Source organism: Carcharhinus amblyrhynchos, chromosome 7, assembly GCF_965287045.1.
Source record: "Carcharhinus amblyrhynchos chromosome 7, sCarAmb.v2.hapA, whole genome shotgun sequence".
NCBI classification, from domain to species: domain Eukaryota; kingdom Metazoa; phylum Chordata; class Chondrichthyes; order Carcharhiniformes; family Carcharhinidae; genus Carcharhinus; species Carcharhinus amblyrhynchos.
Genome location: NC_137330.1, coordinates 50,007,604 through 50,035,196, shown reverse-complemented (window position 1 = coordinate 50,035,196; position 27,593 = coordinate 50,007,604). Strand labels below are relative to the sequence as shown.

Here is a 27,593-nt window from a genome sequence, read left to right as displayed (position 1 = left end):
GGACAGGGCTACATTCACAACCCTTTGTAGTTTCTTGCAGTCTTGGTCAGAGCAGGAGCGATACCTAGCTTTGATACCTCTTGGGTTGTCTGAAAGTCCTGTCCTTGAAAGATGAGCATATTATCTTAATTGTGGACAGTTCCTTTGCTGCATCGAAACTGCTATTAACAAATTTAAGTAGGATTATATCTACAGCTATGCCCGTTCCCACAATTAGAGACAATAGCGATAGAAAAGAGGCAAAAGCAATAAAAACAGATTTGGGAAAATATTGGCCCGCTTGAACAAGTCGCAGATTTTATCAAAGGTGCAATATTGCTGGGAGGGTATGGAGCTCTCGGTGGTTGAAGCATAGTACTCAGAAGAGACAATAGCCAGGATTTTCTGGCCGCACCTTGTCAGGACCCACCACAGAGGACGCAGAGATTCAGACAAAAGTCCATTGCTTTTAAACAGCACTGGATGATCCTGACATTAGGCAGAGCTAGAAAATCCCACCCAACCTTTGAAGTTTTTTTTAAGTAATGGTAGAGGAATTGGTTAAGTATTTGTCCTGTGGAATTGTTCTCTTACAAGTAATTTGTGGTTCAGGTTTTCTGTGCTTTGGCTGGTAATAAGAAAGACAACAACCTGTATTTGTATACCATTGCTAATGTAATAAATTGTCACAGGGCACTTTACAGAGGTACCATCAAATAAAGTTTGGCATAGTGTCACAAAAGGAGATATTAGGACCAATGACCAAAAGCTTAGTCAAAGAGGTTAGTTTTTAAGGAGAGTCTTAAATGAGCTAAAGTGGCAGGGAGGCTTAGGGAGGGAATTCCAGAGTTTAGGGCCTTAGCAACTGAAAGCATTGCAATGAATGGTGAAACTATTAAAACAGGGATATTCAAGAGGCTAGAATTAAAGGAATGCACTAATTTTGAAGGGTTGTAGGGCTGGGGGAGTTCACAGACATTGGGCAGGACAAGGTGATGGAGGGATTCTAAAACAGGATTAAAATTTTAAAATTGAAACATTGTTTAACCAGGAGCCAATGTAGGTCAGTAAGCATGGGTGAACAGCATTTTGTGCAAGTTAGGATATAAACAGCAGAGTTTTGGGTGACCTCAAGTTCACAGAGTGCGGAAAGTGAGAGTGCCGCCTGGATTGCATTGGCATAATCTAATCTGAAGTTAACAAAGACATAGATGAAGATATCAGCAGCAGCAGCTGAGGCAGGGTGAAGGCCAGTAATGTTGTGGAGTTAGAAATAGGCAGCCTTACTGATGATGCGGATATGGTCAGAAGCTTGCCTCAAGATGAGTTGTGACTCTGAGGTTGCAAAAAACCTGGTTCAGCCTCAGATAGTTGCCTGGCAGAGGGGTGGAATTGGTGGCAATGGAGTGGATTTTGTGGGTGGGTGGGAGGAGTCGCTTCTGTCTTCCCAAATAAAAGGAAATTTCTGCTCTTTCAGTACTGGAGTTTGGATAGAAAAACTACAGCACAAACAAGCCCTTTGGCCCACAAGTTGCGCCGATCATATTCCTACCTACTAGGCTTACCTATAACCCTCAATCCTATTAAGTCCCACGTACTCAAAAGGTTTAGAGAGGTGATGCTGAAGCAGAGTTTGGTGTCGTCAACATACATATGGAAACTAGTGTTGTGATAGATGGAAAAACTTACTGGACCCTGTTGATATAAGATGAGAAAAAGTTCAAGAAGCCTGTGCAGACAATACTGGAATCACTGAATCCTACCAAAACTGCGCCTCTCTGATTTTCTAATAGTTGGCATGTTCCAGGCTGTAAGGGAGAGGAGTTGACAGGGTGCAGTTCGCTCTGACCTTATTGTTATTCCATTATTTGTTGTCATCCAGATATTGATGGATTATTACATTGGAATTAGAACAAGTTGTTATCCCTGAGATAAAAGGTAGTCAAAGAAACTGTAGTGTAGATTTATTTCTTTTAACTTAAATTCTATATTTCATTTTTTCAAATCTTTTATTTAATCTGAGAACACAGATCGTCCAAAATTTGAAACTAAGGAAAATTTTAAAGATCTTTATAAAGTATGATCTTCAGTTGTATTTCTTCTAGTGCCCTTGCCCTGAGTGCAGTAACATTTAGATCATAAAGGCCTCTGCTTGTCCCAGTTGTCAGCCTGTTTTGGCTCTGAATAGAATGATTTAATGGCATCTGATGTGAGTAGCCAGTGAGTGAGCATGGTTTGGTACTGGGTGCTGTGCTGATGGTTTTCGATTCTGTCCATTTCTTCTTTGATTAAAACTAAAATGGAATTGATTGGGTTCCACATGTTTTCCTTTCTCTGATGCAGGTAACTTTTAGGAATAGCCATGTTTTGAACATCTGACTGCATTTTATTCTTCATAGGAGCTGGCTCACCCATATTAACATAATTTAATGGAAACACATTTTTGAGGCACTGTTTTATTAAAAATATGTAATTTCTATAATGGTAAAAGTCATGTAATATTTCAAAATTACATATCAAGGTCCCCTTGTGTTCTGTCACACTAAACTACTGCTGAGTTTATATTGTCATAAAGGACCCTATAGAATTGAACTGTTGGATGATCAGTATCCTAAGGGACTCGCTAACTGTTTGTACATTTCCTTGCTGAAAAAAATAGTCCTGAAGGAAATTCTTATACATGGAATTACGATTTATTTTTGGACGGCTGGGTATTAATTATCTACTTTGCAACAGTATTTAAAAGAATTTGTTACTCCCAGTTATCAGTTGTGAATTAAAATATTTAGTGTGGATAACTGTTACATACATTTGTTAAAAAGCATTTATTGTGCTTACAAGTTTGATATGATCAAAGATTATTAATTTGCCAATGACAGCTAATAAAGCAAAGCTCTATTTTCCATGCATCTACAGTGTGCATTGCCAAGACCAATGTTTACATGCGTTCAGGTATGGGGATTGTTTGGTTAACTGTGGTGCTTGATTTTAAAGGAAGGTTTTGAGCTCAGTATGTTGTTGGCCTTTGCCTATTGGAAAAGGTAGCAACTGTCCAAACTTGCATAGATTCAGATCATTCACTAGGTGTAGTGAAATAGGCCTACATTTCATGGAGATTCTCTCATGGGCTCTACATGTTGTTACTTAAAACCATAGAAACCCTATAGTGCAGAAAGAGGCCATTCGGCCCATCGAGTCTGCACCGACAACAATCCCACCCAGGCCCTATCCCCGTAACCCTACATATTTACCCACTAATTCCTCTAACCTATGCATCCCGGGACACTAAGGGGCAATTTAGCTTGGCCAATCCACCTAACCCGCAAATCTTTGGACTGTGGGAGGAAACCGAGCACCTGGAGGAAACCCACGCAGACACGGGGGGAATGTGCAAACTCCACACAGACAGTGACCCGAGCTGGGAATCGAACCCAGGTCCCTGGAGCTGTGAAGCAGCAGTGCTAACCACTATGCTACCATGCCACCCCCACTATGCTACCATGCTGCCTTATTCACAATTATTTGGTGACCTTTTAAGATGCGAGTGAAAACTTCCACAGTATATGTTGAACTTTTTGTACATAAATCAACAATCATCAGGTAAATTGTGAAAAGGAGCAGTGTTGTAGACCGGTACGAGTGTTGCGAGTAACAGCATTTATTTCAGTTTTGGATCAGGATTTGGCACAAGGACTGGGGCCAGGTTCAATATTTTTGTTGGGGTTGGAGAGCACTCCCTAATGTTCTGGTTTATTGATCATCGGGTTCATCTTCGTAGTGTGTGATTTTGTTTTATTTTACAATTAAACTTGGCAGAGTAGGAAAAGAGTGCGCACATGGCAGTCATCTCTGATACAAAACAATTCCAACCTGAAACCAAGCTGAACGTTTTCCAATAACATCATCAGCTGCTGGTCATGTTGCATGATAGAATGCACTGTAATTTTCAATTTTGCCTTTAATGTTAGAGTTAGGAATGGTCTCCAAGTAAGCTGAAGAAAGACAGATACAGTTTAGTACTTAAAAGCAATCAACTGTTACTACACAAGCTCCTATAGTTTGCAACGTTGCTAATTTACGTGGCTGAGAATGACAAAAATGCATAGATAAATGGTACTGATTTTGGACAGCTAGTAATTTACCCTGTAGTTAAAATACAAATTCTAATTTAGTGTGCTTTAAAGATAGCTAAATGTTATTTAAGTCATACAGTTAACCACTCTTAGCAGTAAGATGATTAACCACCATAAAAAGATTATGGTGCCATTTAGTTTCAAGACCATAGTTTCTTTGACTTGTTCTGATGTCATGGCCATAAAGTATTTGGTCCCAGGGCTGCAGATAAAAATAGTTACATGAAGGGGCAGTGGAATAGAGGAGGAACACTCTGGGGGAATTTTGTTCTGAAGGAACACTTGGGTTTGATGAGGGTTAAAAGAAAGAAAATTGACAGTGGGATTGGGAAGCCGGCTCCAATCTGTCAACCTCTGCCTATCACTGCAATTCTTTAGGCTGTGTGCGCACTGACCCCATTGAGAGAGGTGTATTAACATATGTTGATCATTCAATTAGAATGATACTTACACAGACTTTTGATTTTAACACCAGGTCCGTGGGTTTCCTGAGCTTTTTAAAATTTCCCAGTGATAACAAGGGCACAGTGGCCATTCAGGGGGTCGATCCATCTAATAGGAATTTAGTGAGAAATATTCAGAAATCATATTTAATATTCAGTTGCTTCCTTTCCTGCTAGCGGAAAAGAGTACTCACAGTACTTTTTATACTTTGGAGATTTGTTCTAGCACAGCAGATTGGGATTTCTTTGGGTGCCTTAGATTGGACCCCAGCTGAGGAGCAACATGACCTGTAGCTGTAGAACCCCTCCGCCCCCACCAGTGGCCAGTACAGACCTGTAACCGAATAGGAGAGAGTGGACCACCAAGAGAGAAACAGATGACAGGGCCTGAACATTCAAGCTATGCAAGTGCTGTAATGCTGGCCTAGTCAGTGACATCTACATCCCAATGAAAAAATGAATAAAAAAAAAGCAAGAAGCAGTTCAGAGGAGGCAGTACACATGAAACATGGTCTCTGTTTCCTTGGCATGCACAAAAATCTGTATCTCAGGAGACTCAGGTTGTCATGTCAGAAGGCGGCAGGTATCTGTAGCTCCTAGAAAAAGGCTAGAAGAGGATGAGGAAAATAAGGAAGAACAAGGTGAAGATGGCAGTGTTCCCTGAGCTGATTACATTCCTGCCTATGATGCCTAGGATACTGTTATTAATACAATGTTGACTCATGTCACAGACATATGCACTAAACACCTATTGATACAAAACAGTCATGCAGACAGCCAATCACCACCTGACCATCATCCCATTGGTCCACATCAATTCATGCATTCCCATTCATCAAGAACAAGTTAAAAGTGACTTGCCCGCCTGTGCCCAAGAATGAACAAAATAGAAAAATAATGCAAGAGTTATATTTACATTTGCATAAAGTATAGAACTTTAACAACACAACATTTTCTCATACACAAATTCTCATATATACACGCTTGTGCCACTACAAAGCCTGAATCTTCCTACAGCTCCAGGGGGGTACAATGCCTGTGGTTTCAGCAGAGCTGGAGGCAGACCATTCAGGTCCCTGCTCTACTCTGAGATATCTAGGCCAATGTCCTCTTGGTTTTGGAGCCCAGGAGAGCCATGTCAAAGACTGTGCCACTTGCACCCATGCAAAGGTAGACTCAGCCATTGGGTGACATTAAAACACGTTGGGTGCTGACCGAGTAGCGAGAGGAAAGTCAGATGAGAAGTGGACACATTCTTCAACTGCATGAACCTTCACCATCTCTCATGGTGCAGTTTCCTTTCATTGCTATCCCTTGGCTAGAGACAATATTGTCCAAATCAGTAAGGCGCCATAAGGACAAGGCAAAAGTATCTGTCCTCATATTTAATCTGTACAGTCATGGTCAAACTGTATGTGGAATCATTTGATTAAAGCATTTAATATTCCATAGTGCTGGCCACACTATTCATGGATGCCAGTTTTTTGCCTGAAAATGGGTGACTGGTAAAGAAAATTCTTGCAGGGTCCATGGACGCCCAAACACAAATTGCAGGGCTGTCTTTAAATGATCATCCAGTATTCCCCTGATACCACTGGAAAATTTTAGAAAGCTCAGGAAACCCATGGACCTGATGTTAAAATCAAAAGTTTGTGTGAGTATCATTCTAATACATTACAACACAGTCTTTAAACGATCGTCCAGTATTCCCAGCCTAAACAGGCGGCAGTTACAAATCAGAGTCCCACATTAGCTGTTGATCTCTGATTGCCATTTGCAGGGAGACATAATTAGAACGTGCGCAGTGCAGCGCTGAATGGAGGCATTGAGTGGTGTAAAGGAATGCTGCAAGTCTCTCTCAAAGTGTTAGTTTTCACTTAATTTTAAGATTTTTGCAAGGTAAGGAGGAGCATTTCAAAACTCTTCCAACCTTCTGTCGGCCACCAAAATCACATTCACCACACTAACCCGCTGGATGATTCCATTCAGGAGCCCAATGAGCTTCCAGTGCATTGAAGTGATTAGTTACCCTCTTCATTGGTAAACCTCAACTGAGGCCTGAACCTTAAAATGGTCCAGTTGTCCTGACTGCATTCCTGTGCAAGTGCCTCTGAACGCAGCGTGAATATTGTACCCATTTTGGGAGTGACTTGGAAACCTTTCTCTATATGTCTCTCATCTTTGGCCATCAAGTCATTTTCAAACAACCCTTGAAGCTACGGATAAAAATGTCACACATCTGGTAGAATATTTTCTTCAGTGAGGCCCATCTGAAAAGAAGGGGTTGGCTCAGAGTTAGTGTTATGGTTAGAATCTCACATTTCATATACGAGAGTCTCAGTTCACATTAATTTATTGCAGTGCCGAGGGAATTCTGAACTTTGCAACACAAATCATGGTTTTCTTCAGGTTTGTACTTGTATATGATTTAATATAGTGTAGTAATTACAGCAGGTTTTTAGAGAGCAGGACTGGTGCCAGGAAATAGAGTAAGCCAACATCAAACTTAGTGCAACTTCAGCAAAGCATTTTTCAGCAAAAAACATAGCAGCTTCCATCCAAAGCATGAGAAAAATGGATAGGGTCAAACTATGAAGGCCAGTTGCTCTCTTCTCTCTGTACATATAAATGCATGAAGAATATATCACTTAGAAAGATATTAAATGCAGAGGAGATTGTCTCCCCTAAAACATTTACATCGGTTTGTATTTTGTTTGTTTTAGATGGACTTTTTTTTAAATGGTAAGAAGAGAACTCCTGTATTTCACTGATGGGTAATTTTGTATTTGGTTTCATAAGGTTCAGTGGTAGCACTCTGCTTCTGAGTCAGAGAATTGTAGGTTCTAGCCCCACTTCAAGCACACAATCTAGGACAGCACTTCAGTGCAGCGCTGAGGGACTCCTGTATTGGAAGTGGAGTTTTGACCTCTACCTGTCCACGCCTTCTTATCTGATGGTAGAAAGTCCAGAGACATTATTTGAAGAAGAACAGGGTGGTTCTCTTGAAATTGGACCAATATTTATTCTTCAACCAACATGACTAAATCTGATTACCTGGTTATTTATCTCATTGCTGTTTGTGGGATACTTATGGCATCTACAAACAGAGTTACGAGCAAATTATCTACACTTACATCTTAAGTCCCTGATCCCTCATGTCGTTCTAGTAATTCTCCTCTGCACGCTGTCCATGGCCTTAACATCCCACCTAAGAATGCCTTGGCCAGAATTGAATGCAACAGCTGATAAAATGGGGTTATGGTAATTTGTTTTTCAAAATATTTTCCATTAAGGCGAAGTACAATAATCTACTTCATGACAGTCAACAATAGGTCAGCACACACTATACTTAATCAATGCAGCAGAACAATATGTAGAGGAATAGTGGTTTTCGAAGTGCAGTCTGCACGCTGGTCCACAATGCAAATTACTGATGCACAATACCAAAGCCATATGAGAGAACAAACCAGATTCCTTATCCAACCACTCATGTTTTGTTGCACAACCAGCCTGATATCCATGTACATGCCACGAGTTATCATAAGTAAAGCAATAATAGTGTCATTTTATGAGTAGGACTTAAGTTACTGTTACTACATAAATCTGTGAGTTGAGACCTTCAACATTTGTGAGCTGAAAACCAAGAGGAGCCAACTGAACATAGAGTTTAACTGAGCTTCTCCAGGTTGGAAGTGGACATCATCTCACTGGTGTCTCATCAAAGTGGTGCCTTTCTTCACATCAATTCTGCTCAGTGTTTTTGCAGTAAAAAGCAAAAGCAGATTGGCTTTTGACTATTGGGAGGTGGGATCGTTTGACTCACCTAAATAGTCTGTGGGTGACCAAGTTTGTGAGCCGTTGATATAGAAGGACATTATAAATCGTCATCATTACTTGAAAGGCTTTTTTGGTTACTTTGAATAAAACTTCAACAAAGTCAAGCATTTATTATCGGCCAACAAGTTCTGAAGCAAACACAAAAAAGCGGGAGTGTAGGTCGGACTGAGGTGCCTGAGAATGTGATTCAAATTCTCATACTGGTATTGCCTTAAACAAGCATTCTGCTGTGCTATATCTGTCTGATCAAGGCAAGTGGGCAAAATAGTTAGCTTTCCAAGACACCCATCATTCACATTAACTCCTACAGCGGTGGAAATCTTTTACTGAGTTTTGACGTTAGTGGTAGTTGATAATTGAGATTAAAAGCAGCTGTTATATCTCACCTAAACGAATGAAATGCTGGTAAATTGATACATTAACACAAATAAAAAATAATGTTTACATTTCAAATGCTGAGAGGACTTAGATTAAGTCGCTGTTGTTTAGCTTATGCTACTTTCCTGCTTTTAGTAGAACACTACGGGATTTATTTTCCTCTGTGCGTAATCTTGAATTTTTTTAACCAACTTGTCTTATAAACAGGGACGGTTGAGTAAAATATTTTCTCTTTAACTTTATGTAGGAAAATGTACTTACGGGCAGCAGTCATGTTAACTTCTCACACAGCCATGGCATTGTTATTTTAGTAGCAAGGCATGAGTCATTATGACTTTGAATTAGGAACAGTGAATTCACATATCATCATTTAAAAGCAATGCAGCCAGTCATAAAACATTAATTACAAGACCATTTCTGGGTTGAAATTCCTCCTGTCTCAATTTTTGGTGCTAAATAGCAGTAACTACAAAAAAGAAAATGTTATTTCTTAGTAATTTTATATTAAACCTATCACTGAGAGAAACTTTTGATGTCCAGTTTTTAGTGAAATGAAAACTACAAAGAAATTGCAGCTGTAGAGCCTATTTTGAATAATCCTGAAAGCTACATGTGCTTTGCTTCTTTTCTGTAATTCTGCTGACACCAGTCATATGCTGAGTTGTAAAATTGTGCCTGAACTGCTGTGGGTTCAGGTTCCAACTCCCTTACCCACATGCGGTTATATTTGGCTGCCTTTGTCAGATTGCCGAGTGGGATATAGTCAATCTTGCCCTTCATCCAACACCCCTGCTGTTAGCTAAATCAGAAGAGGAATATCATCACAACATTGCATAAGTCATCTCACCAGTTTTCCAGCTGAAGGAGGCACAGCCCCTTGAGTCAAGTTCAGTTCTATTTGTTAAGGCAGTGCCTAAGAAGCCGGAAACACATTTAGTCAGCTTTCAGAAGAGAAGTGTAATTTTCAGTATAAAAATTAGTCTATATTAATTCTCTGACAAAATGTTTGCTGTATTAAATCAGTGAGAAAATACCGAAATATTACTTTAGTTTTGAGGTGGCCGCTGGAAAGTAATGGCCTTTATATTTTCTCAATGCCTTATCAATGCAAAATGATTTTATTTTTCTTAAAATGGACCACATTGTTGCACCGATTAGCACCAGCTGTGAGAACAAGCCATGTCAAATGAAAGCAGTGGTGTATGTTAATCAGAAAGGGCATTTGTGTTGAAACGTAAACACATCAGGTTAAAATATGTCATCACGTGTTTATTCACTAGTAGATTATTTAACTCCAGAGGATTCCCTCCAAGTTTTATTTCTGTCTTTGCTCCTGAAGACAAGTTAGGGGCACTTTTCATCTGGCTACAGATTCGCTGGTGCTTGTAGCAGGGCAGTAAGTAGACAACATTTAATTTAAACTGTGGTTTATTGATTACTTGATGTCTGTCCCAGTCAATATTTGAATGGTCCTTGAAATAGGCCAGTGGTCCCAATAATAACAGTCAACAGCCATCACCATGTGACAAATGGAAACATTGCTGAGGCGGAAGGAACAGAGAAACACTGCTTTAGCCAAGAGCATCGGGCCGAACAACCAGGAAACCAATGATGATTGAAAATATTCATTTCTGTGAATTACCTACTCAATGTCAATGTTGTGGGATGGGAAGACAGCAGCCTTGCCATGTTCTGTTGGTATCTCAACGTACATGACAACAGCCACCTCCCAGTGTGCAGCTTCCTCCTCATACTTGCCAGGATGCAGACAACCTGAGGCCCACAGAATGCTGAGAAAATGACAATCAGCTCTCAAAATACCTGCTTAGTATCTTAACAATTGACATAACTATTTGCTCACTGCTGTCTGGTGTTTGACATTGTTGGTGCTTTGTTGCCTTGGGGAAAGCAATAGAAGGCAGGAACATGTTAGGGAGCCAGTCTCCCAGGTGGCACGGTGGCACAGTGGTTAGCACTGTTGCTCACAGCTCCAGGGACTCGAGTTTGATTCCTGGCTTGGAGTTTGCACATTTTTCTCGTGTCTGCATGGGTTTCCTCCAGGTACACTGGTTTCGTCCCACAGTCCAAAGATGTGCGGGTTAGGTGGATTGGCATTGTAAGTTGCCCCTTAGTGTCAGGGGGACTAGCTAGAGTATGCATGGGGTTGTGGGGATAGGGCCAGGTGGGATTGTGGTCAGTGCAGACTTGATGGGCTGAATGGCTTCCTTCTGCACTGTGGGATGCTATGATTCAATCTAATGTTTTCATTTCTAAAATTACACAATCAAGCCTTCTATTCACCTTACCTTCTGCACCTGCCATTTCCAAATCTACCTTAACAGGACCAAGAATATTCGGGCAAAGTGCAAAGGCCAAATATTAATGCTACATAAACCATTGGTTTAGCCGCAACTGGAGTGTTCAAGTCTGACACCACACCTTTGGAAGGATATGAGGACTTTTGAGAGTGGACAGAAGAGATTTCCTGGAATGGCATGGATAGAGATTTGGCTAATGGGCAGGAAACAGCAAGTAGGATAAGGGGTTCTTTTTCAGATTGGTGATCTATAACCAATGGATTTTCACAGGGATCACTGCTGGGACCGAAACTATTATTAATGACTTAGAACATAGAATATAGAACACTACAGCACAAACAGGCCCTTCGGCCCACGAGTTGCGCCGATCACATCAACACCTACCAACCTGCAGACCTATCTATAACCCTCAATCTCATTAAACCCCATATACTCATCCAGAAGTCTTTTAAAAGACCCTAGCGAGTTCACCTCCACCACCACTGACGGCAGCCGATTCCATTCACTCACCACCCTCTGAGTGAAAAACTTACCCCTAACATCACTTCTGAACTTCCCTCCTTGCACCTTAAATCTGTGTCCTCTCGTAGCAACCATTTCAACCCGGGGAAATAGCCTCTGAGAGTCCACCCTATCTATTCCTCTCAACATTTTGTAAACTTCTATCAGGTCGCCTCTCAACCTTCGTCTCTCCAGGGAAAAGAGTCCCAGCTCCCTCAACCTAACTTCATAAGGCATGCCTCCCAGTCCAGGCAACATCCTTGTAAATCTCCTCTGTACCCTCTCAATAGCTTCTACATCTTTCCTATAGTGAGACTTGGAGGAAGAAAGCACATATTCTGAAGCCAAATTTGTAGGTGACACAAAAATTGTTGGAAAATCAAGTTGCAAGAGGAATACAAAGAGATATTGAAAAGTTAAGTGGGTAAGATGTTGGCAAATGGAAATGTGGGAAAATGTGAAATTGTTCATTTGGGAAGGGAGAACAAAAGAACAATATTATTTAAATGGAGAAAAAACTGCAGAAAGCAGCAGCACAAAGGGACTTAGGGGGTATTTGTGCACAAAACACAGAAGCTAGCACACAGATGCAGTAGGTAATCTGTAAGAGTAATGGAAAGTTGGCCCTTATTTCAAAGGGTTGGAGTGTACATGTCAGGAAATCTTGCTGTAACTGTACAAGGTCCTGGTGAGACCTCATCTGGAGTAGTGTGAGCAGTTTTGATCCCCTTATTTAAAGAAATGTATTATTTCATTGGAGACAGTTCAAAGAAGGTCCACTGGGATGATCCCTGGTATGGAGGGATTGTCTTATGAGGAAAAGTTAAAGAGGTTGGGATTTTACTCATTGGAATTTATAAAAATGAAAGGAAATCTCATTGAAGCATATAGGATTCTTAAGAGGCTTGACAGAGTAAGTGCTGAGAGGATGTTTCTCTTCATGGGAGAGTCTTGGACCAGAAGGCATGGTCTCAGAATAAAGGGGTGCCAATTTAGAACTGAGATGAGGGGGAATTTCTTCTCTCAGAGGGTTGTCAGTCTTTGGAACTCCTTTCCACAGTGAGCTGTGGGGGCAGAGTCCTTGTGTATATTTAGTTTAGTTTATTTATTAGTGTCACATATAGGTTAACATTAACACTGCAATGAAATTACTGTTAAAATCCACTAGTTGCCGCACACTGGCGCCTTTCGGATACATTGAGGGAGAATTTAGCATAGCCAATGGATCTTTCAGACTGAGAGAGGAAATGGGAGCACCCAAGAAAACCTTGAAATAAGGGCCAACATTCCACTTGTCTTTCCGATTACCTGTGCATCTGTGTGCTAGTTTTCTGTGTCTCATGCACAAGTACACCCAAATTCCTTTGTGTTACAGCTTTCTGCAGTTTTTCTCCATTAACATAGTACCCTGTTCTTTTGTTCTTCCTTTCAAAATGAACAATTTCACATTTTCCCACATTAGACTCCATCTGCCAACTTTTTATGCAGACACGGGGAGAACGTGCAAACTCCACACAGACAATGACTCAAACCGGCAATTAAACCGGGTCCCTGGCACTGTAATGCAGCAGTGCTAACCACAGTGCCACCATGCAGTCCCTACTAAAGGCTGTGATAGATTTTTGATGAGCAAGGGAATCAAAGATTACAGGAAAAGAGCAGCAAAGTGGACATGAGGAGTGTTGGATCAGCAACATTCGATCTATTTGAATGGTAGAGTAAGCTCAAGGGGCTGAACATCCCACTCCTGTTCTTATTTCTTATGGTGTTATGGAGAGATTGTAGTTACATGGATAGAGCAGAGAAGCTAGGGTTGTTATTTGAGCAGTGTTGGCCAAGAGATGTCATTAAAGCTTTAAAATTTATTTATTAGTCACATTTAGGCTTACATTCTCATTGCAATGAAGTTATTGTAAAAATCCCATAGTTGCCACACTCCACCATCTGTTTGGGTACATTGAGGGAGAATTTAGCCTGGTCAACGCATCTAACCAGCACGTCTTTCAGACTGTGGGAGGAAACTGGAGCACCTGGAGGAAACCCATGCAGACGCGGGGAGAATTTGCAAACTCCCTGTGACCCAAGCTGGGAATCGAACTTCAGTCCTGGCGCTGTGAGGCAACAGTGCTAACCACTGTGCCACCTTGGCTTAAAGAATGATGGATTTAGACAGAATCCATGAAAGGGAAACTGTTTCCAGTGGCTGAAATAGAGTATAAAGATTGATGAAATAGAGTATAAATAGAAATAGAAATAGGCTGAAATAGAGTATAAAAATTAACTCGAAGTGAATGGGGGAAAGTGTTTTTATGCAACAGTGAATAGGATTTAACAGATTCAATGGTAGAGCTCAAAAGGGAATTGGATAAATAAGTGAAGGAAAACAGGTTGCAGAGATATGAGGAAAGATTGTGAGGCTAACTGGGTGGCTCTTGGAACCAGAATTACCTCAGTATTTGCAATGTCCATAAAAGCTCTTGGTTAAAAATATAAGGCTTATTCTTTTACCAAATTCTTTCCCTTTGATTCTTGAATCATTATGTGATGCTCCAAACCTTATTTCTGTCAAGCTAGATATATAGCAATTAGCAATATCTAGCTTGACAGAAACACAGTTTGCAGAATCACATAATGAGCTCTTTATGCAGATTCATGATGTTCCTGATTTTCCAATGATGATTGTGACAAAGATCCAAATGCTTCAAATACCTTTTAAGTTGCTTAAACTGTGATTGGTGCATGTATCAAAATAATGGAGCACGGATTTTATTGCGAACAGATTTAACATCCATATTCTAGTAATCCAACAGCATCATTTAAGCACCAAATTTCTATAATTTCTGAATTTGCATAAGCCTTAGCACACTTGAGATTTGCCCTAGAAACAATTTCTGGTTGACCTTTATGTTTATGTGACATCGTACAGCATTATGTAGTGAGTGCCAGTAACCTTACCTTGACCTCCCACCACACAAGGGGAACCCCTCCATTGGGGCTCCTCAGCGGTCGTGTTCCTGAAACTGGTCCCGGCACAGGTTAGCACTGTCAACCTGTGCCAGAGGCACTGCTATCCTGTGCAGGGGGAAGTATCAGGGCACTACCTGGGCATGTCCATCTCTCCTTGAGGGCTATACTTACCTCAGCATCCTGGCAGCCTTCAACAGTGAAAACTGCTTCTGAGCCACTCTGATAAGTGAAAGGTAGCACACCAGCATAAAGCCTCGGTCAAGTGAACGATGCAGTTGTGGCCTCCTAAATAAGACACCTTTTGCTGCCACAGACATATGCATATGCGTGGATATGCCTGATACATAGTGAGTGAACACCGTGACCCAAAAAAATGTCAATTTTCTTAATCTTCCTAACCTACTTCTATGTCTAGGTACAACCCTGATACATGCAGCAGAGATAGAAGCAGGTTGCTGACTTTTACACCCTGTTTTCTTTGATGACTTTGGTGGGTGTCCTCTGGAGGGCTAGACCTGGAGAACCTCACCCTTCTTTAGGTTTCCTGCCGTGAGGCAGGTGCACCCTCCTCAGCCTGTGCAGCTAGAGGGAATAGGGTGACAGACAGACTGAATTGGGCTGAACACTCATCGAGTCACTGAACTGGTGTGTCTGGCTGTGGGTGCCCGAGGGACCCCTGCCTGACTTTGTGAAGAGGAGGGGCCTCTGCAGAGTATCCCTATCAGGCTGAAGATGTAATTTGTGCAGGACGATAGGTGAGATGCTGCTAAAGGGGCTTTCAATGCTGATATCTCCCCGACTCATGTTGTGTGAGATCCCTGAGCTGCGAGATGCTTTGAATGCATGATGCCATTATGAGAGTGTGAGTTTGGAGTGAGCTGAAAGTTGACTTACCCTAATGGAACAGAAGAGATCTTTCATCCTCTTCCTGCACTAGCTGGCATTTCTGTGGTGGTTGCAGACAAAGCTGGCCTCCTCCTTGAATGCCTCCCAGACTGGTGAGGTGAGGTTGCAGGACCTCTTGATTCCTTCCCTGCGTGTCAACAGTCACATCTAACTTAAAGTCCTCAGGGAACCATGACTAAACCTTGGTGCATTCTTCTTATTGCTCGGGAACTTTGGACACACAATCTGGCTACAGAGAGTAATGTGTGCATATGGGTGGCATTTAAATATGGTACCAAGAACTTTGACCTCTATGAGGTATGGCAGGTGGATGAATGAATGCTTGCCCTTCTATGAGCTTATGTATCATGAAGTTTCAAACACAAGATCAGATGTGAAAGCCAGATCCACTAATCAGTGAGAAAATCATGGCTCATCCTGCATATCAATGCGTTTAGTCGCCAGAGCAGAATATCTCACCCAACATAATGTTAGCTATCTAAGACTCTCTAGGCTGGCCTGTCTTGACTCAATCCAAGGTTTTATTTCTGTTGGAGGGGGAGGGAAAACAACACATTGTAGATTTAGTTGAATGATTCCAGTCTCGATTTATTTTCAGAAGATTACAATCCAGATGTTTTGGGTATTAAAACACTTGCATCTTTCAAATCCGGCCTAGCAGTAGCTCCAAATAAGGACTGCTACCTTCAGCTTCTGGTGGGAATTGAGGTTTTTCCTCTACAATCCAACCTGTTTATTTTCTTCTGACCTTTCCCTATGGTCAACTTCCACATCTAAAGGTCATCCACGGTCCATGTTCTGGATGAGGGAGCTGCATTTGGATTTCCTTCAACAACATTCATATAAACATTGCAACATCTTATAGTCTGGTTTCATCTGCAAAATTCAACAGCTCAGGATCAAAAATTGTATACATTTAACACCATTTAAACATTTTACAGTGCTTATTCGTTCACCCAATTTGTGTTTCTCTTCAGACACTAGCGATTGTGTGTGTAAACTCCAACACCAGTTGTGATATTCCCAGGTGACTGGTTCACAATGCAGTCACATAAGTTCTAATCATCCACACAGTGAGAATGATCATCAGTTTTAAGCATCCACCACAAAATGTGACTGGACCACATAAAACCTTTGCTCCCCTCTTACCAATTAAGAATCATCCAGGACACAAAGCAAATAGCAACACATTAAAGTCCTTCACACTGTTTGCTCCCTTCAAGCCCGAACCTCCACTGACAAATGCAAGGAACTAATTGGGCAGGATTTTCTGATCCTGCCAGCAGCGATCAACTGACTTTTACCACTCTCCAAATTTTCTGGCTATGCCTGTGCTGATGCACACTGAGAGCGGGACTGAAAAATCCCAACCATTGTGCTCTTTGTCATGAAGATTGATGCCATTGGTTCAGTTGTCTCTGCAGCATTCCTCTTTTCCCAGCCAAAACTCCCCTAAGATTCCTCCTGCTCTCAGTATGAAACTGTGCGCTGAATTTAGTGGTCATGTGGAGAGCCCATCCATCAGCTGGAAAACTAGTGGCAACTCAGCACGGCAACTTTAGGAAGGCCCAACAGGATTATGTCCAACTTGGGTACTTACCTGCCCTGCTATTGGGCTTCCCATCTCCTGCGAATGAAAGTTTTCTTCCCCACCTCCCCTCAGATATCCTGGTGTGAATTTCTCCCAAGTACTGCCAGCCAATTGAGGCAGTCAGTTTTCAAGTCTTGGCAGTGCCACAGGGAGCAGTGTCCATTCCTGGCACTGCGATGTAGCCTATACTAAGGATCGATAATGGAGCCCTGAAAACAGGTAATTGGGGCAAGTTTAGAATCATAGAATCCCTACAGTACTGAAGGAGGCCATTCGGCCCATCAAGTTTGCACCAATCACAAACCCACCCAAGCCTAATTCCTGTAACCCCACATATTTATACCCTGTTAATCCCCCTGATTTAGCATGTCAATTTAGCATGGCCAGTCACCCTAACCCGCATACCTTTGTACTGGACTGTGGAGAAAACTGGAGGACGCAGAGGAAACCCACGCAGACATGGGGAGAATATGCAAACTGCATACAGTAAGTGACCTGAGGCCGGAATTGAACCCGGGTCCCTGGCGCTGTGCTAACCGTTGTGATACTGTGCCGCCCCTTTACCGGGAGGCTCTGGTGAGAGGATGGGGGGAAAGTTTGAAGGGCAAGGGTTACTATTTATTTGTGTCACAAGTAGGCTTACATTAACAATGCAATGAAGTTACTGTGAAAATCCCCAGTCACCTGTTCAGATACACTGAGGGAGAATTTAACATGGCCAGTGCACCTAACCAGCATGTCTTTTAGACTGTGGGAGGAAACTGGAGCACTGGAGGAAACACACACAGAGCATACAAACTCTGCACAGACAGTGACTCAAGCCAGGAATTGAACCCAGGTCCCTGGTGCTGTAAGGCAGCAGTGCTAACCACTGTGCCACATACCACCCCATAAAGTGTCAGGAAAAGAGAGACCACAAGGCCTACCCACCAGAATATTCTTGGAGGTAAGCCTATGTAGCTTCGACCCTATGGTTAAATATTTTCACGAGCTATTTTACCTCTGCTCACTCACATATTAATGCTAATCCCTCAACACAAAGCCTGACCAAGAATTCATTTCTATTAGACAGGAAAAGGTTAGGTCAAATAACTGATGTTTATATCATGCTGAGAGTCAGGGATTCGGAAATAGGAACGGATTTGTTAGAACTGAGCACTTGGAGTAGCTTTTAAACAGATTTCCCTGCCATCTTTACTCTCATTACTCCATGCAGTTGTGACACATGAGTGGTGGAAGGGGATGTTATGAATCTTCCCTGGCAATGGGGAGCCTTGTCTGCCAGATGTGCAGGTTAGAAATTCCGGTGTGTGCCACCCATGATTTCCAATTACTCATCAGAAAAATGGCTTCAACTTCTGATCCGCACTGCCAGCAAAGCTTCCCACTGGTAGGTTAGAGCCAGAAAACCAGCTCTATCTCACTCACCATTATTGCAGGTCTCAGATATGGCAACAAGATGAAAAAGGGTTACAGAAAGCTAAATGCCTCAGAGGCTGGAGATCTAAATTGAAAAAACGAAATGCGGGAAATACTAAGTAAGGTCTGACAGCATCTGTGGAGAAAGAAGCAGAGTTTATGGTTCAGATTTTGACTAGCGAGGTGGGAGAAGATATACTGTGTGTCAGTGTCCCATTGAAGAGGGAACACCAATAGAAATGGAGCCAGGTGAGGTGAGAACATAGGGCTGGGGGAGGGGTGGAAACTGATGTGCATGAAGTAGAACAGCCGTGGGTCTTGCCAGCCAAGGTGGAGTGAATTTCTTGCTTGAGAATTAAGGAAGGCATATCTGAAGCACAGGTATGGAGGATAATGTCAGAACAGATGTCAAGGAGATGGAGGTACAGGGAGAATGGAACAGAATCCCTTCTAGGAAGAGAGGTGGGAGGAAGGACAGGATAGCTGTGGCGGTGACTGGGCTCATAGTGAATCTTTGTTGACAGCCTGTTTCCAGAAATGACAAGAATGAAGTCATGGAAGGCTGATAAAGGACCATCTGATAATGAGGGAAGGATGGACATTTGAAGCAAAAGTTAATGATTTTTTTCAGTTCAGGGTGAGAGGCAGAAACCACACTGACATAATGTACTTGAGAAAGAAATGGTACTGGGCACCTGAGTAGGACTGGAACAAAAAATATTCCACGTATGCCAAAAAAGTCAGGCATAGCTAGGAGCCATACATATTCTGATTGCAACACATTTATTTCACTTGGAAGTGAGTAAGTGGAGTCAAAGGAAAGTTGTTCAATGTGAGAGCAAGTTCAGTCAGGTGGACAAAGGTAGATGTGGATGGAAGTGTAGCAATATTAGACATCCATAATGAAAAGTTTACAAAGCCAGGGAAGTGTTGGAGGATATCAGAAGACTTGCACAATGAAGAGACTGGACAAGGAAGAAGAGACATTTGTGATCAGTTCAGTTGTTTCAGAGTTGTATTGTAGCACTTAAAAGAATATTTTCTAGAATATTTCCCAAAATATTTATTTGGTAAAGTGCTGTCATAGGTCTTCCAAATTTATGCTGTTTCAGTTTGCCAACTCCACTTGCTGTACAGATTGAGAAATCTTGGAAAGCATTCCTGTAATTTCTAACATGCATGGCTGGCAAGTAAGACTCCCCATGCATTGCACAAGCGCAGAAATCGATCCCCTTCTCATTGAGAATTCTGACTAATCCCTTTGTATTTATCCAAACTTAACTGCCTAATTCATAGGCTTTGTTGTGATTGGTTTTACCCACATAGGTCATGTGCTCAAGCCATTATTGACTTTATGCACACGGACGTGGACACACACATGCTCATACACCAACAGCACAGAATCCATTTTGTGGTCAGCAGGACAATCTACCACTATTACAGAATCACACAGTGCAGAAGAGGCCCTTTGGCCCATTGCGTCTGCTGCAACACATTAGACACACCTGACCTACCTAATCCCATTTACCAACATTTGACCCATAGCCTTGAATGTTATGATGTGCCAAGTGTTCATCCAGGTACCTTTTAAAGGACATGAAACAATCCGCCTGTACCACCCTCCCAAGCAGTGCATTCCAGATCATCACCCTCTGGGTAAAGGAGGTTTTCCTTGTATCCCTCTCCACCCCCCTCCACCCCAAAACCTCCTGTCCCTCACCTTGAACCTGTGTCCCCTCATGACTGACCCTTCAACCAAGGGGAACAGCTACTACTTATCCACCCTGTCTATGTCCCTTATAATTTTGTATACCTCGATTAGATTACTCTTCAGTTTTCTTTCCTCCAACAAAAACAACCCAAGCCTACATAACCTATCTTTATAACTCAAATGTTCCATCCCAGGCGGCATCCTGTTGAATGCCTCTGCACCTCCTCTAGTGCAATCACATCCTTCCAATAATGTGGTGACCAGAACTGCACATAGACCTCTTGCACCAATTTTCTATACAACTCCAGCACAGCTTCCCTGCTCTTGTAATCTATGCCTCGATTAATAAAGGCAAGTGTCCCATATGCCTTTTTAACAACCCCACTAACGTGCTCTTCCGCCTTCAGAGATCTATGGATAAATATGCCAAGGTCCCTTTATTCCGCATGCCATTCATTGAATCCTTCCTTATCAAAGTACTCCTTCCAAAGTGTAACACCTCACATTTTTCAGTGTTAAATTCCATCTGTTATTTATCTGCCCATTTGACCATTCTGTCTATATCTTCCTGGAGCCCAAGTCACTCAACGACGAAACAGGTTGCAGGCAAAATGTGGTAGCTCTGCTGAAGGGACAATAATAAGCTGGTGCAATACAAATGTTTCACACTTTGGCATATTTTTACCTTGATTATCATGAAAGATATTGCATAGTAAAAACAGTACTTTATTGCTGCCCACTTTAATATAAAAAGGTATTAAGTATTTCTTTGCAGGTCAGACTGAAATAGGGTGAAGATATTTAGTAATAAGTGAGAATGCAAACAAAGCAACTTTTTGATTTTTGTTAAAGTTGGAAAATTGAAGCGATCAGACCTTTACATTAGAAATCATGGAAAGATTGTGTAATCAGCTGGGATCTTTGGCATGATTTCTTTGTTACTGTCGGACTCAATATATACATTGTCAGAGGTGAGGCGGTCGGTGTTACAGAGGTGATACGCTAACACAAGGTATCTGTATCAATGGATGGCATTCTTAAATAAAATAAAACAATTTTTAACTTAAATTGCATGTCTTAATGTGGTCTCTAGCGATTACACACATTACTTTCTTCCTGGACAGAGATTGATAATCAGTCAATAGATGATTATCACTTATGCCACCACCATCTTGGTAAGCAGGTATGATCCATTATAAGAAAGGAGGATTAGTCCCCAAAAAATTATGTTATAATGCTGTGCTTAGCAAACATATAGATCTCACGGTGAACTGGTATGAGACCAGCTTGCATCAGAAAAAGGCACCAGCTGCTTCATTTGGTTGCTTCACTCGTTCCCCCTCCATCACCCCCACTAACCCCCACACGACCAGGGAAAGTTTCTACAACAGTACAAGCTTCATCTTGGTGGTCAACAGAGAGCCTAACTCGGTGCATGCAACAGTTCCTTAAAATGTTGCAACAGAATTACAGAAATGTTAGAAAAAGCTATTCTGTTCTACATCTTAACCAAATGAACAAAACTATGAGTGAAAGATCAGGTGAAAGGGTACATGGCACATTGGTTCAGAACTTTCAAAAGAACATGATGGAGGCTTCTCCGCAGATCAGACTGAAACAGGGTGACGGTAGTTTAGTTTGTTGTTTGATTGACTACTGACCAATGCAGGCCAAAAAGGTGATGTCACAATGGTAGAATTTCTAGTTATGTTAGTATATATTTATTTTGATTGTAGGTAAGAAACACCGCAAATTTATTAATGTTGTCCCCGTTCCATAATGGGTGTTCTTTTCATTTACTTATATTTTTCCTGTTTTTGTCTTCTTATTCCTTCACTTTAGTCTCTCACCTCCATGCATTCTTCTCACGCTAGGAGGGTGAGTAAAAAGGCTGCAGACCCCACTGATGCTTCTCACTTGAATGCCACTCCATTGCTTAGCCAAGAGGAAGCACTCTTACCGTGGGGTGAGATGGAAAGAATATCATATTTTCCCCGAAGTGGGAACCTTCACCCCCTCCCCCAGACTGAGGTACAGTGTCTAAACCATTACACTACTGGGTTACTTTGTTTCAGTGAATAATTTTGTCACCCAGTGCATAAAGCAGGGGTGCATAGAGTAATCGCACAAATTCCTGTGTGTGTTATCAGGACATTTCTGATTGGTTGTTGCCCTGAGATGCCTTAATGATGTCATAATCTTGTTCCTAAGGAAACCATTTTTTGTCACTGACTGAATGATTGAACATAATGGCAGCAGGTATTGGTTAAGATCCAATAAAGTGATACCCTAGCCCCTTGCTCCAAGTATTGAATGCCTATCATAGGAAACTTTAATCAGAAAATCACATCCATAACCTAAGCAGCGATGCCCCATCATTTCCTGAACAGTGCTCCCATGGAGTGCTGTTTTGTACCAAGAGCATCTTGAAATAGGTTGGGCTTGTGGAATTAACCCCTAATGTAGAATGGAATTACTCAATGGGTAGAATTGGTCTCCCTGGATGGTTCAGCAAGTTTACCAAAGAAAAGTTGAGCCAAAACGGATCAGAAAGGTTCAGCCTGCTACTGACGAAGTGTTAGGTGATCCCATCAGGGTTCAGGAGGGAAGGATGAATCATGGCTCCCACTTCTGATCACAATCTGGAGACATGTATTTGTGAGTTGATGAGGGTAGGATACAGCTTTGTGGTGGTGACATTCACCACTGTTATTGTCAAGAAACCTGCTGAGCTCTCTGGATAGACTCAAATCAGTGTAGCTCAGGAAGGGTCAACATCTTCAGGAAAGAGGAAAAAAAGACTGATGAGTTGAAAAAGAGCAGGATGAGGGAAAAAAAATTTGGAAAGTTAGCAGAAGTGGGGCCATCTGTAGAATAGGCCGTCTCTTCCATGAGCTTTCAGGGGATTTTGGAAATTTCATGGTAAGGAATATTTGTCAGTGGAATTTTTTTCCCACACTGCCAACTTCCATTAAGAGTAACAAGCACTCCCTGATTGATAATGACATTGCTCCGAAACAATGTAGAGCATTCTCCACAAGGCGTTGACATTACATGAATCTTAACCTCAGGAAATTCACACTGCTAACTGGTTGGTTACATGACCTTTATATTCCCCAAGCCTTTGGACTATTTCCAAGGATGTTGATTAAGTGATGAATTTTAGTTCTGTGTGATTCTATTAAATCCATGATCACTTCCCAAACTTCAAACGATTAATGAAAATTTCTCAGGCCATTAGTGAAGTTTAGTGAAGATTTCCTTTGTTGAGAGAAATGGTAAGTGGATCATTATAATTTGTACCTATGATTTCCACTTGAAATAGTGCATGCAAATGTACTTATAATTGATTTTTCACACACACTGTAACCAGAGGAATTCTTACCTGCTTGACTATGTGAAATCATTCTTTATATCATAGTGTTTTTGCATTGTTATTTATATAGTTACTATGTGTAACATCAATAAAACTGCCAGTCATATCCTATCTAGGATATCAGGAAGTAAATCTAATCTAAGAAAAGCATGCGGAGTGATTACAAATTTGATATATTTTCAACACATTCCGTTTTTCCACTCCCACCCCACCCAGCCCACTTTTCTCCTGCTTTCCCTTCACTCGCCAACAACTGGGAGACTGATGCGGAAATCGGAAGATTTCTGCACCACTCCAGTAGCAGCGCGTTGTATAGCAGAGGTGCAGAGAGTTGTAAGGTGAAAAACAGAATTTTCTGAACCTCTACTATAGCAATGTAACAGTTTAAAGTTTGAACTTGTTACCACGACAGTCACTTTTTCGCCCCTCCCCCCAGCGACCACCACTTCACCCCCAGCGCTCTCAGCACTCCCCTCCCACCTATGTACATCCCACCCCACTTCCCTGCAGGAATAAGAACAGTGACTTCAGTGTTGGACCAGCAGTTTTAGAGACATCTCTTAGAATACTAAAACGTGACTTTTTTAAGCCCTTCCTTGTTGCAACAGGATGCATGATTTTAAAAAAACTTTTGTTACCTCACCAGTCAAAATATGTAACTTTATCTCCATCTAGTGGCTAAATGTAATTTTGTTACATAAGGGCTTTCTGCTGAAAGATGCCTGATGACTGGCACAGAACTCACTCACACACACACAACATGCAAGTGAAAGTAATGCTGCCACAGGAAATGTAACAGAGAAGATCATTGGTGTGTTGAAACAATACCTCTGCCACCTGGCCCATGCTGGAGGAGCCATACAGCACTCTGTAGAATGGCTGTCAAGATTCTTGGTTGCCTGCTGCCTGCTACACAACCTCACCAACATGTACAGTGAGCAGATGAGGGCATGAAGAGGAAGAGGAGGAAGAGAAAGGAAGGAGGCAACTTAGACAGCCACTGTATTGAGTACAATACCAGTTACTGCAAATCCAACTCTTTACTCACCGATATTCCTGCAGCTTACCTTCCCTCTCTACTGACCATCATAGCATCTGCTTGACCCCAGTGCAAAAATGAATAAGAACCAACCTAAAAAATGCAGCATTATTTATAAGTGAAATGATACCATATCGTGCACAAAAGTCAATTAATCATCACTCTGCATTCCCCTGGTGTCTGTCTTCCATGTGTGTTACTGTCCTGGTGCTCCTACATAGTAATGGCTGAGGTCATCGTGTGGTGGAGTGGATTTGGTTACTGAACAGGTAAACCACAAATCTTGAGCAATGTGGGGTTCCAGGCTAGAATCCCACCACAATAGATGATAAGCTGTCTTGTGGCAGGCATGGATGAGCTGAAGATTCTTTTGTTTCTCAGCATTTTGTTAAGATCCAGCATCAGATCAAGCCCAAGGTCAGGTACAGTGTCAGCTGGGATCTTGCATGTCTCCCTTGTGGGGATTATAAATGGGATTCAATTTGAATTTGGATTGTGGAGCCAACAAGGAGATGGATTCGGGCTTGCCTGGTCCACTCTGTGTGTCAGCTTTGTAACTTTAAGAATGGAATAAGAAAAAAGAAAGTTGATGGCTTTCAGTGGGGGTGACTGAAGATGACTTTGAAGGATGACCTTGAGCAACTTTGGAGCTGGTAGGCCCAGTTAAGGCTGCAGTATCTTGTCAGAGGCTGGCTGGCTGACAGGCAAAAGGCACAGTAATGTTAGAGTGAGAGGACGAATGCTGTGTTCTTCAGCAGCTTTATGATCCACACAGCCACTGTCACTCCCCCAGTAATTCGAGTAATTTGTTGGAGGGCATCAGAGCACAATGGTGGCAGGCTCATTAAATAATTCTAAGGCAGAGATAGATAGATTCTTGACTAACAAGAGGGTCGAAGTTATCAGGTGAGGCCATAATCAGATCAGCCATGCTGTTTATGAATTGCAGAGTAGGCTGAAATGGTCAAATTACTGACTCCTAATTCGTACATTCATCTATAGCTAGACTGCTATGATACCATGCACCCTTTTAGAGACTGATCCACAGCCATGATGGCTGTAGTATAAACTTGAGTGGCAGCAAGCTAAACTTGCATGTCAGCAGTCTGAGGTCCTATCAAATACAGATTATGTTTGGGTCCAAAGGTGTAGAGCTGGCCATTACTTGCATACTTGGAAATGATGGACTTTAAGGTCTTTGTAAAAGCTCTGTATGGAGTTAAATGTTCAATTCATCTGTGCTCCTTGACATTAAGCATAGGCGTTCTGGCAGATTTCACAATGCACTAAGCATTTTGCTTTGCATACCTTCAGTGCTTTTCTGTAGGTTGCTCCAGGTCTTCACCTGAGTCCTCTGTAGCAAAAACTGTGTGCGACCTTACCCTCAATGATCTGGCACCTGCCGTATCCTCATGGTTTGCTTACATCGCACTAATGCTGGGTGTCTCAACTCAAGCAGATCGTGTTCCTGATTTACCCTCTAAGATGCAAGCTATGTCAGCATCTGAGCTTATGGCTTTGAATGTGAAATTAAGTGATGGTACGTCTTCATCATCTCTTACTTCTTGGTGTTCCTCCATTGCCAACTTCCGGGGGGTCACCAGTGACCAGAAAGTGAACTGGACCAGCCATATAAACACTGTGACTACCAGAGCAGGTCAAAGGCTGGGAATTTTGCAGCAAATAAGTCACTTCTTGACTCCCCAAAGACTGTTCGCCAGCTACAAGGTACAGATCAGGAATGTGATGAAATATTCTCCACCTGCAGAAACACCAGGAAGTAACCATACCAGCAAACGGAGGCAAATAAAGGCCAGCAAATCTGAAGATATACGTATGTTGGGACTGGATAAAAGCTGAAAGGAAGTCCGATCCATGACAAATCCAATTTTCAACATCAAAACTATCACCAGGATCAGCAGCTGGAACATCCGAATACTCTTCCCATGGGGGAAGATGTCCCAGGTTGAGAATTTGTCGATTTGACATCTTAGGCCTCAGTGAGATACTGTAGACAAGATAAGGACAAATCAATGGTGAGGGTGCAATGATTCTTTACTATGGACCAGAAGAACACCACAACCATGGAGTTGGCCTTATACTCAAAAGATGCTCAGCGCAAGCATTAGTTTAAAGTTTATTTATTAGTGTCACAAGTAGGTTTACAACTGCAATGAAGTTACTGTGAAAACCCCCTAGTCGCCACAAGTATCCTGAGGGAGAATTTAGCATGGCCAGTGTACCTAACCAGCACGTTTTTGGACTGAGGGATGAAACCGGAGCACCTGGAAGAAACCCACACAGAACGTGCAAACTCCACACAGACAGTTACTCAAGCCGAGAATCAAACCCAGGTCCCTGGCACTGTGAGGCAGCAGTGCTAACCATTGTGCCAGGTTGGGTAGAAGCCAGTAAACCATTGCATCAGTATCACCAGATCCCACACAAGGCACACCAAAGTCACTATCATGCAATTTATGCACCAGTAGGCAAACACGGAGAAAGATGAGCTCAACCAATAATTGCAGGTCACACTGGATGAAGCACCCTGCTGCGATATCAAGCTACCAAACGGTGACCTCAATGCAAAGGCAACTAGCAAGGACCAAACGGAGGCAGGATCCCATAGATCAGCAAGTATGCTCGGTGGAAATGGTGAGTATCTCCTCACCTTCTGCAACAGCAGCATTGGAAACATGAGGACATGCATAAAAAGACATGGAGGTCTCCAGCAGGTTACACCCAGAATAAAATTGATTATATATGCATCAGCATCAAATGGAGGACATCCCAACAAGGTGCTGAGGTGCTGATGTGGGATTGAGCCACCACCTTGTGTTCAGCAAGATCAACCTAAAGCTGAAGAAGACAACAAACACAAAGTCACAATGGCCATTTGCAACAGAGGAACAGGATGCAGTTGAAGGATAGGGAGCAAGAAGCGAGGTGGGTGGAAACTTTCAAGAGATCCTCATCCCAAACCCAGCTCCATGTT

At 42.1% G+C, this 27,593-nt stretch overlaps 1 protein-coding gene across 11 annotated transcripts in view; it reads left to right on the top strand.

Annotated features, from left to right (window-relative positions):
* Positions 1–27,593, top strand: part of LOC145344930 (DNA (cytosine-5)-methyltransferase 3A-like) — a 505,928-nt gene that overhangs the window by 314,772 nt on the left and 163,563 nt on the right. For 9 of the 11 annotated variants that reach the window (XR_013887006.1, XR_013887007.1, XM_080192264.1 and 6 more), the window contains one exon: positions 22,026–22,214. The exons of the other annotated variants lie outside the window; for them this stretch is intronic. Coding sequence is in view for 7 of the 9 variants with exons in the window: in XM_080192264.1 (XP_080048390.1) it covers positions 22,026–22,214 (189 nt within the window). In the remaining 2 variants the exon portion in view is untranslated. The remainder of the gene's footprint in view (positions 1–22,025; positions 22,215–27,593) is intronic. 11 annotated transcript variants of the gene reach the window in all.